The sequence below is a fragment of the Saccostrea cucullata genome, unplaced genomic scaffold, assembly GCF_032062105.1.
Source record: "Saccostrea cucullata isolate Sc308-1 unplaced genomic scaffold, CSIRO_AGI_Scuc_v1 ctg1708, whole genome shotgun sequence".
Classification (NCBI taxonomy): domain Eukaryota; kingdom Metazoa; phylum Mollusca; class Bivalvia; order Ostreida; family Ostreidae; genus Saccostrea; species Saccostrea cuccullata.
Genome location: NW_026938704.1, coordinates 52,389 through 64,694, shown reverse-complemented (window position 1 = coordinate 64,694; position 12,306 = coordinate 52,389). Strand labels below are relative to the sequence as shown.

The window sequence follows — 12,306 nt, the reverse complement described above, 5'->3', positions numbered from 1 at the left end:
TCCCTATACACCAACACTTAAACTTATATGTATAGAGCAGCCCGGTCCTCCGGGCTGCAATTAAACACCTTGCAATGGTCTTGGAAAACAGGGGGCACCCAAAATATGATACGGAAGATTAATTTTTTTTAGCTTTTGCATTTACTTTATAATTATTATTATAGCAAAAATTATTGCTAAATTATTATTGCGATTAAACGCAATAAAAAATATTTCTCTCTCTGAACTGGCCTCAATTGGCTTCTGTATCCAACAGCTTTGAAAATTAAGTAAATGCAAAAGCTAAAAAAAATTAATCTTCCGTATCATATTTAACGCAAAAATTATTGCAATTAAACGCAAAAATTATTGCAATTAAACGCAAAAATATTATTGCGTTTAAACGCAATAATTATTGCGTAAAATAGCAATATTATTTCGTTTAATCGCAAAAGATTGCGTTTAATTGCAATCTTTTGCGATTAAACGCAAAGTGTTTTGCGTTTTAACGCAATGAATATTGCGATTAAACGCAAAGTTTTGCGTTTAAACGCAATAATTATTGCGATTTAACGCAATGTTTTGCGTTTAAACGCAATAATTATTGCGATTAAACGCAATAAAAAATATTTGTTTCTCTGAATTGGCCTCAACGGGCTTTCGTTGTTGGAGATATAAAGAATAAATTATTTAGTTTCCTCCACAAAGAATTTTACGTATCTATTAATACCGCCTATCTTTTTAATTCCTCCCATTGACTATCAACTTACTCTCCTTTTAACTCGTTTCAACATTTTTTTTCACAATAAAGATGAAAATGCTTTACTCGTTTCTCGGAAATTATAATGCATGATTATATTACAACTCATTGCTACCAAATCTGCAGATCACATTTGCATGTATAACTGTGAAAAGTCATTAGTTTATGAATTTATATATAACATCACTATAAATGTGTTAGTTCAAATGTATAAATACTTATAAAAATCATTTTTTCTGTATCTTAGATGTCGATTTTTTTAAGGCTTGAAGTTTGTAGAGGATTTTTTTTTTCATGTCCTGACAAAATTTCAAGTAAAGCGCAGAACACTTGTTTAAAGTATTGATTTTAGGAGCATTTTGATATTCAGATAGAATATGTTTTACATACAACATTTCAAAAATAACTTCTTAGATTTTGTAGCAAATATATAGGATTTGTTGTTCTGAGCTATGCATTGAAATCATGTAATCTATGTAAAAGACCTGTCTGTTCTGCAATAATTATATATAGATATTCTGGACGTCGAGTATGAATCATGATATCTCAACACCCATCGTGATATCTCGACATTTTCCGATCGACCGATATCGAGATAACGAAGAAACAATCTACATTGATACTTAATGAATGTTGCGGTATCTTTGTCTGCAAATGATCGTTGGAAATCATAAAATAAATAAGATACGCATACAAGAAAGATTAATTTTAGAAGTTTCTGAAAAAAGTACATTTCAAATTAACATACGGTCATGTATAATGATAAACCATTTTTATTTCAGCATTGGATAATCTCGCGCTTTCTCGGACAAAATGGAACATTCTAGTTTCTATTCTGATGCCAGAGGGTTACAGTTTATCCTTAAACTCACCTTGGGAGGAATTATTAACAAGACTGCAAAGTGCTTTCCCTTTATTAAGGTGCGGGTCAAGAATGTCAGAAAGTGATATCACTGAATTGACTGATATTTATAAAGTTTTAATCAAGAAGAACAGCTCAGTCAGTTTTATATCAGATGATGTCCGCCATGAGGTGATGAGTTACTTCGTGAAGAATTGTCTAATAACTGACGAGGACTACGAGAATTATATCAAGTTGTCTTCAGTGGACTCTTTGTTGGAGTACGTACGACCGTGGTGGTATGAAGATGATGAAATTAACATATGCCGCGAAAAAGTTTTGTTCCTACCGGAGAGTTTAGAGGATTTATTTATACAAAGACTTGGAGTAGACATCCTTCGTCATGTCATGGTGGAGTGGAATGAGTCGACTCAAGATAGCATTGAAAAAATCAGAGAGGCAATTCAAAAAAAGTGTGAGTAACACTTCTACACAAAATAATAAAAGAACATTTTTAAAACATTTTAAAAAAAAAATATCTGTTGAACATTTACAAGATAAAATCTTAAATTTATGCATTATAGAAAGTTTTTTTTTTACTTTAAAATTTATCTGAAAAATCATATAATGTTTTGTATTGATTCATGTCTTATTCTGGTACTGTAATCCTTTTAACAACAAAATCTTAAGATAAAATTTTATCGTAAAAGAAAACTCGTGATTTTGTTCCTTTCAAACAAAACTCTCTCGATTTTCTTAAGAGTTAAATTTATTGTAATCTTAATAGAGCTCCCATCCTCTCGAAAGTAGAAGATTTCAATTAAAAAAAAACAGATAAAATTAAATCTACCTTTAACATGTTTAAAAGAACTTCTTTACGGTTAAACTAGTGGCGTGTTTAATCATTTCAAGATTAACCTCCAGAAATTAAATGATTTCTATTAAAGAAAATAACGAAGGCATTATCTGATATGACCCATTTTAACCGTTTTCATTGGTAAAGGTGTACTGCATTTACATGTTGGTCGTATGGATTACATGTAATTCTACATTATCACGGGTTCATGGACGCCGAATTAATGTTATAACAATTTATAAGGACACAAAAAACGTGTAAAGCGTAATAGAAAGAGAATGTAGAATAATGCTTTTTCACCGTAACTTACCACACATTTCTTACAGATCATGTTATATATACACAGGTAACAATTATGATATTTTATATTCCCATTTTTATTCCAGGCTGCGAAATTTGACAATCTGCCTTATTTTCTTTATCAAATTTCTTGACATAATTTAACCTTTTTGCATATATATCTCGTAGTAACATAGTTTAAATCCTTTTAGAAGTATTGTTAGCATTTTTGTGTCTGTTCACGGTATAATTGTCATGTACAATTCCTAAATATATAAGAAGTTTACACTAACAAAGGTTTGTTTTGAAAAAAAATTCTTAAGTTAAAATAGTTCAAAACCATGTGTTTTATTTATTTTCTCATGGGTTTGCCTAAATGTCGTTATCTGATTAGTCAGAAAGATTAGCACCTTGTTTAGTCTCTTTATTTATAGCAGTTTATAATTATCGTTCTTGACTTGAATTGTTGAAAACTGTCAGAACTTGTTCATGATTGGCAACAGATGATTATCTTTTTTGCTTTCATTTCATAGTTGTATAAGATAGATATCTGTTATTCTTACAAAGGATCAGTATGCAATAAAGATTATTATACTTTCATGTTAAATACTAAAATCTTATTGGTTTAGACGCAGTTAACAATCCGTTCTATTACCCTCAGCCTTAGCAACACATGTGACAACGGGTAACACAACGGTAATGCCACATACGTGGATATTATGCGCGTACGTTTCACCGTTGAATTTTCAACACGTCAGTTGCGCGTTTGAAAGAATTGGAATAAACTTGACGTCAATAAAAGCTTGCGTCCGATGTAGCTTACTTGAAAACAACAAACGACAGACGAAACATGCTTGCGAGTGCAAAAATAACGAAACTTAATATGATAAAAGACTCAGAGTATCAAACAAACAATAAAAAGGTCAGTAAATCTTTTGAGAAGTAGCGAGGAGTTTGAAAGCTTTCTGAACGTGAACGTAAAGATGATCGTGGATTTTTTTTTGCTGACTTAATTTAAGAAGACATTCAGTATTATAAAATTAATGGTGCCTGTTTTGGAGGGTAAAAGTTGAAATTGACACCCCAAGGAAAACCATTGTCAACCTTCGCGGTCGCGTCGGTTGTCAATGGTTTTCCTTGGGGTGTCAATTTCAAATGTTACCCTCCAAAACAGGCACCATTTATATAATATCATAAAAATAAACAAAACCCATTCCAGATAACATATCGAAAGATTTTGATCATTAATTAAAAAAAGTTGTACACTCAGAAGTAAACCGTGGTGATAAATATTTCTTAGTTCTTACCTGTATCATTCAGACTTTTCTTTTTGAAGATACAAAGAAGTATAAATAATATAAACGGAAAGAGCAAATCGGACTTATATATTTTAGACTAGATGTTCTTGATCAAACTCTGTTTGTTTATTAAACACCACTCTTTCACTTCCCATTTTATTTCATATCCAAATTTTTTTCTTACATGCTTTATTTTACTCTTATAAAATACTTTATCAAAACGTTAAATTTTTGAAGTACATGTACTTACTGATAAAAAAAAAATAAAGGGCCATAGGATAAGTAGTAGGTCATAAACTTTTTTATTTGAAAGTAAAGAATATGGCTACCATCAAATGTCAACAATGTTCAGTAGGTTTTTTTTTTATCACTGGAATTCATTGCTCTCTGAATAAAAATCGTCTTTAAATGAATATTCTGAATGACGAGAGGTTTAAAATGATCAAACTTGGTATGTTGTTAAGTTAAAGCATGGACGTAAACCTTGGAAATCACTGTCCCGGCTTCAAGCGCCGTGAAAGTAAACTCCTACAATTTTATTCCATGTATAAATGTAAATGAAACACAATCACTGTAGAGTTTGTTGAGTATGACAGGGAAATCAACGATTGTTGGAAACTTTAGAGTAATTTTTGCATATCAAGTTAGGTCGTAATGCATAAATTATCCCGCGTTTCCAACTATTGTTAAGACATTGGCATTCCCAACAAACTTATCCATAATTCCTTTGATATTTCGAATATAAAAAGTTGAAGTACAATCTCGCCGAAGAGGTAATCAATAAATAAGCGCAAAATTCGACCCCGATGCAAATTACGTTTCTTCCATTACAAACACAATTATCAACCGACGAACAAATTCGATTCAAATTCCCGAAAAAGTTCTTAAATCTCCGCATGATTCTATTGAATTGATGAAATCATTTATTCAATTTAGCGAGCAAATGAAAATAACATTATCTGATCAAAATGTTAAAGTGCCAGCATGCAATCTCACATCAATGTTCCGTACTGGGCGTCAGATAGATATCTATTTAAAAAAAAAAATCTTTATTTAGTCCCTTTCTTTAAAACAATGAAAATCTTAAATCAATAAAAAGTCTTCCGTGAATAATTGCATAACTATGATTAGTCCTCAATGATTAACCACAGCTGTAAAATAAGTTATATTATAAATATTTTCATTAATTTCAGTAAAACTTCCATCTGTTGTGTTTTGTGAGGAAAATCGGAATAAATTCGTGGAATATGTGAAGAAAATTTCAAAAGAAAAACAAGCTTTCATACATTCTTTGAATCTTAACAGTCTTCTCGGATCGTTTTTAATTGGAGGAGAAGACTACAGCTCTGAAGGTAAGACAACGTAAAATCAGATGTGTTAGTAAATTACACCTAGGACGAGGGTATTTTTTTTCTCAATCAAATTTCCTTATTCAAAGATAAAGAGAGAGTGATAAAGGTAGAGAAAGATTCTTGTTATTTTTCCTTTAAATTTATTTCAATGTTGATCATTCCTTTTCTCAATCCACCTTGATAGAGCGTATTTTTTTTTCTTTTTAGCTACTTCATTGGAGTTCAAAATTACTGATTTATAAAATGATCATAATTCAACTAAAATTGTCACTAAAATTGAAGATACTTTTCCGGATGTAATTTTATCATTTCATTAATTATATACAGAGAAAGTCAGGGTTTGTAGTACATTGAGCCTCATGAAATATGCAGATTTGAAATGTCTTTGTTGTGAACACATTAACACATTGACCAAACTAAACAAATGTTAACAAGTCTACATGTGAAATAATGCATAGAGCGACGGTTTTATAATCAAAATATTATCATCGACCACAATACTCACATATACACAGGAAAAATGTCCGCATGTGTTAAACATATGTTAAACGTGTGTTTAACATGTATTTTTTACACGTGTAAAACACATAAAAAGAGCACACGTGTATAGGGTGTTTATTTTTACACATGTTAAATATATGTTTCACATGTGTTAAACACGTGTAAAAATAAATACACTGTGTATTTATACATATGAAACATGTGTTTAACATGTGTTTTATACATGTTATACTTTTTATGTAAATTATATGCGTATAATATTTCTGTTGAGCTTATAATCATTTTTATACTTTTTATACACCCGTCTTAAGACGGGACGTATTATGTTATAGGCTTCATGTCCGTCCGTCTGTCCGTCTGTCCATTCCTGTCCGGCTCATAACTTGAATACTATTAGGCCTAGGATTATCAAACTTTGTCAACTTATACTTCTTGGGTAGACGGTGTGTCGCGCACAAAAAGTAGGTCGCTCTGACCTTTAATAAAGATGCTATAGCCAAATATGGAAAAATCCTGTCCGGCTCATAACTAGAAAACTATTAGACCTAGAGCTTCAAACTTGGCAAAAGTATACATCTAAAGTAGAAGGTGTGTCGCGGCCTATTTCAAGGTCACTGTGACCTTTAATTAAAGTGAATTTTAAAAAAAAAAGTCTTTTAAAATTCTAAATTTCATAATCCTAAAAAATGTAAAAATATAGTTGTATGCTTATTAAAAAACATTTAATAAAGTAAAAACTTGTTTTTTCATTATATACTTTACAGCAATCTGTAACAAATGTTTATGCTTTGAAAGGAATTCAGTTTGTCCCGTGGGCTTAATTATCAAGCACTGGTCAAGAAGAAATTTGCATGTCAAATTAGAGAGAAATTAATGAGTTTATTGTCAAGGGCTAAGAGCATCTCTAGATCTGATGCAGATGTTATCTTAATTTATCTCTTGGGAGTTGGGCAAAAAAAAAAAATGACCTCATAGTTGCTTGTGCTAATTAAGAGTTCTTGATGGCTAGTCCAGATAAAGATCTTTCAATAGGTGTAATGAAATTAAAACAAATTGATGTTTTAGTGTATGATTAAAACTAAATTAGTATTGTATAATATGATTAAAACTAATTATATATGTGTTCATTGAAAAAAAATTATATTTCAATTTTCATATATTTGCAACAAAGGTGCTATAGCAAAAAATGGAAAAATCCTGTCTGGCTCATAACTAGAAAACCATTAGACCTAGAGCTTTCAAATTTCACAAAAGTATACATCTAAAGTAGAAGGTACGTATGTCGCGGCCTATTTCAAGGTCACTGTGACCTTTAATGAAAATGAATTTTTTAAAAAAACTATGTCTTTTAAATTCTAAATTTCATAATCCTAAAAAAATGTAAAAATATAGTTGTATCCTAATTAAAAAACATTAAATTAAGTAAAAACTTACTTTACAGCAATCTGTAACAAATGTTTATGCTTTGAGAGGAATTCAGTTTGTCCCATGGGCTTAATTATCAAGCACTGGTCAAGAAGAAATTTGCATGTCAAATTAGAGAGAAATTAATGAGTTAATTGTCAGGAGCTAAGAGCATCTCTAGATTATCTAAATTTATCTCTTGGGAGTTGGGCAAAGAGAAATGGCCTCATAGTTGTTGTGTTAATTAAGAGTTCTTGATGGTTAGTCCAGATAAAGATCTTTCAATTGGTGTAATTAATTAAAACAAATTGATGTTTTAGTGTATGATTAAAACTAAATTAGTATTGTACAATATGATTAAAACTAATTATACATGTGTTCATTGAAAAAAAAGAATTATATTTCAATTTTTATATATTTGCGACAAATTGCAGTCATGTCTCACTAGTATTATTTGATTGCGCCCATGACAAAAGGGTCCTTATGGCATTTCTGCTAAAACAGAGAAATAACGTCATAAAGATGTGACGTTGCAGAATGACGGTGAACTTCGACGCAGATTTTTTTTAACCACGTGTTTTGACGTTTGACGCATCCAGAGTTTTTATCGCTGTTTCCAACACGTGGAATTTATTTTCATTTACAAATTAATTTAATCAATATCTGAATCTCCTAATCCATTAATTTTTAAAAGATGTAAATAAAAACATTTAGAACTGGTTTCTTAACAAACGTTATTAAATACGTCTCTAATAATACCAAGTTTTCCTACATGCGTAACTAAATGTATAGAAGCTGTACACAAGGTGTTTTCTGATAGGATAATGAACCTTTATACTCTAGATAAATTTTATTTACATATTTATACCATTTTTAGAATACATCTTAGACAGGGTATATCGTAAAAAAATTGCAAAGGAAAATTGTCTCCCTACTTCTTTTAGATCCGCTCCACCATTCTCAAATATACATCGCGATCGCGTCGATCACACGTAAACATTGATTCATCAGTGCATACTGTTTAAACTGTTGTTGAATTGTTTGTACAAATCTTGAAACATACATCTTCCACGTTTTCTACAAATCTAGCAAGAATGTGTAAGAACGATAGTCAAGATTATTTGTATTTTCTATAAATAAAAATAGGAGAGATAACTCTGATGTCAACAATCGATGTTACAGGGGTACCAGACAGGGACATTCATTTTAATTGCGTACTTTTTCACATTTCAGCTGCATGTTCGCATGAATTTACTCCCGGATTATAAAAGAGATATTTTATGACCAAATAAAAACACTTTTAATCGTCAGCTTAATTATGAATTTTTAAATAAAAAACATATTGTTGTACTTTGGGAATAAGGTTAATGTAGAAAAAGGAAAAACAAAGAAAAAAAAAGAAAAGAAGGAAAACTGCAAAATTGAACAGACTTGATTTTTTTTCAGATCTCTTATCTTTAGCTTTTTTTGCATGAAATAATTTAATGACGAATTTCATTTTTTAAAAAATAATAAAAATGTAAAGCGTCTACCTTATAATCATGATTAAATAAATTAAACTTTAAAAATGTTGTTTTGTCTTATATTCGTGTTGCACAAAGACACTTCAATTTAGAGAAATTAAAACAAGCAAAAACATCCAAATGAAAAAAAATGTTCTTAATGTTCTAACTTAAATAGAGCTGGTCAAGTAAATCTGATGAGAGAAAGAGAGAGAGAGAGAGAGAGAGAGAGAGAGAGGGGATGGAGGGTAGATAAAAATATTTATATTGAATCTATTTATCTAATATTGAGAATTGTGAAACTCTATTGAAAAAGATGAGTTTTAAAAACAAATGAAATAATAAATGAAAGAAAATATCATTTTTGTTCTCTAAACTATATATACATGTATAGCAATTTATTTTCAAGATCTCCAAATTTAATATACATGTAACTCTTTGGTACTTACGTGCTGTTTTTTTTTTCATACGAAGTTCAAATGTTTTAACATTATCTGCAAATTAATTCCTTAAGCCATGACGAACTTTGTCTTTCATATAAAAGCTCGATCAGCATTGAATGTCTCTTAACAGATCAATTATCATGCTAAAAACTCAATCATCACTGAATTGATAATCCCATTGCTGTTATCAGTGTGGAATAATATATTGTTTAACCTGCCATTAAATTATGGATAAATATTATTAAATATGCTCAAATATGATTTTATTTGTTTTGGTTGATAAAAGGTCCTTATAAGTTCAGGGTCGGGTTTTATTTCTACATGTAAATGCTAACAGAAAATAAAATTCAATGCTGAAAATACATGACATAAAACCTCAACAATATGCTTGCATTTCGTTTTATTTTGGCCGCAGTGCAGGGGATGGGGGTGGGGGTGCCCTTATATATTTCCGTAACATGTAGGTTTTACAAGGCTTAGCATATCCAAGCTCCTGGCACCAGGCACGTAGCATCGTTTTTGAAAGTGGGGGGGGGGAGCCAGAGAATTTTTTTTACTTACCTGAAAAAGTTGACAAGCCAAAAAAAAAAGGTTAATGTTGCACAAAGTCGAAAAACCTATTTTGTGGGGGTGGGGGTAGAGCCCACCTTTTTTTAATGGCAACTACTTTCAGTACCAATTTTTATACTACGTTTTCCGTACATCACTAATAGTAGAGGGGGGTAGAGGCCAAATTTTTTTAATGTCAACTACTTTCAGTACCAATTTTTATACTACTTTTCCGTACATCACTAATGGTGGGGGACCAACCAGACTATCAATTATCAATTCCTATAGTATAAGTAAGGCTGGGGAAAAAATGAAAGGCCAGGCCCCCTGCCCCCCCCCCCCCCCCAGTTGCTACGTCCCTGGGCACGGGACCAGAATGGAATTCATACTCTTTAAAACTCACTTTATAGAATAAATTAGAAAACAACATTAGAATGAAGGGGATTTTTTTTTAAATTAAGTTATTAATAATATGATGATTTTCTAAGATGTTTACATCCCTACAAAAATCTGACATTTCAAAGCTCAGCCAGTTCACAGACAATTGTCAGGAAATATATTATACAAAACAGTCATATTCAAATGACTGTATATTTAGGCATAAACAATTACATGTCATTAATCTTTAACCCACCCCTACCCCAACAAAAGCTATTCATATAAACCGTAAATGGCATCTTTAATTTAATTCTATGGGTGTGCTTCTAAACCCATCCATTTCATAAAATAAAACCAGATTTTCTAATTCTAGGGTATCATTATATACATGATTAACAATACTGAATTCATAGCAATTCAGTTCCAGGCTCATAATTTTTATGATCGCTGTGCAATTTTGAAATGGCAATGCTCAGAATTAAAGGTAGAAATATAAAATGAAGACTAATAGGCAGAATTATTTCGAATCTAAATAAAAAAAGTGAATCTGCAAGTTGTAGGGTAAATGGTACTGGGTGCACCTAAAACTTTTGAATTAAAAAAAATATTTTTTATTTATTTTAACTCGTGTTCACAAGAATTGTAAGTTTCTGCCATTTAGATTTTTATCCCCCCCCCTCACCAACATACACATTATCCTACAAATGTTAATCCTGGGTTTATCTATTGTGTAAATGATAGCGGATTATAACTCATTCATTTGTTTGTAAAATTTCCACCTTTTGATTGGTTAATATTGAAATATTTTTACTACTAGACTGAAAAATATTTCGTGCATCCTTTATATTTTCAAAAAAGCAGTATCATTATTGACCCAATGCAGACAGACAACCGTATAGATGCAGTTAATCAACCGAATTTCCTTTTTATTTACTGTCTATTGTGTATCGTAATTACAAATGTACATGTTACATGTACCACACTTCACAATTTTTCTGTCTTTATATATAAAATTTAAAAAGAAAGAACAATCAAATAAATTTTCACTTCACAGTTTCGCAGTAGCATTTAGGTAGCGTAATGATGTTCCAGATATAATTAATTTTTTTTTTTCACATATATGGTAACTAAAGATATATCGTTTATGCTGAAATCTTGACCTATCGAGAGCAATGTTTAAATTAAAATAATTTTCAAATGAATTCTACAGGCTTATCAAATTACTCTTGCATGGATTACCAGTAAATATTTTGTTTGAGAAAATAATTGTTTTAAAAAAAAAATGAATGGATGTTGCCCGCTGTTCAGGTCTCTCCCTGGTGTCATAGAAAAGTGAAATGTAAAACAAACACTCACTCATAATACTATACTCCACTGATGAATCCATAATATATAATTAACTATTAAATAATTATTAATAATTAAAAGAGACAATGAGATAAAAATAATGTGCATAGAAAAATATTAAATATTATACAACTATTAATCACTGTAGTAAAATTACAGAAGAAAATCATCTAACGTTCACTCTGAAAACGTTTGACGTTGTTGAAAAACATGACGTCATTATTAACCTGTTAAAGTATATTTGATAAAAATGAAGAAAAAACCTACTTAGAGTTGACGTAGGACCATAAAAATTCATATTTGACAACTTTTAACCTTATTCTATCAGAATCCGTGAAAAACTCAAAATGCATAAAAATTGCCATAAGGACCCTTTTCACATGGGCGCAATCATTTGTTATAATCAATACCTACACTGTAAGGCTCTTAGAGATGAATAAGAAGAAATGGAAATTAGATAATTGAAATCTGTGTCAATCTGTTAATCAAGGCTACCTGATTTTATTGCATCCTAACCAATTTATGATTACATGTATTGAACAATATTTGACGGGCGTATCATGCTGTGGCGGGGCACTTTATTCATGTCTTTCAAAATAGTTTTGTGGTAATTGAAATCTTAATAATATTATACAGGCAACTTTGCCACATATGATCAACATATGTGTATCATATGAAAAGGGCATCATGCGAAATCATATGAAACAGTCACACATTTTCTTGTACACATTTAAAAATCAGATATTTCTGCTTTAGATGAAAATTCATTACATTCCAATGATCTATCTTCATGGGTTAATATTTGAAAATTAATATC

General features: G+C 30.6%; 1 protein-coding gene across 1 annotated transcript in view; it reads left to right on the top strand.

Annotated features, from left to right (window-relative positions):
• The first annotated feature begins 1,525 nt into the window (after nucleotides 1-1,525).
• Nucleotides 1,526-12,306, top strand: part of LOC134251003 (uncharacterized) — a 62,545-nt gene continuing 51,764 nt past the window's right edge. The window contains exons 1-2 of the mRNA XM_062733369.1: nucleotides 1,526-2,055; nucleotides 5,207-5,365. Coding sequence (XP_062589353.1) covers nucleotides 1,578-2,055; nucleotides 5,207-5,365 — 637 coding nt within the window. The 5' untranslated portion in view covers nucleotides 1,526-1,577. The remainder of the gene's footprint in view (nucleotides 2,056-5,206; nucleotides 5,366-12,306) is intronic.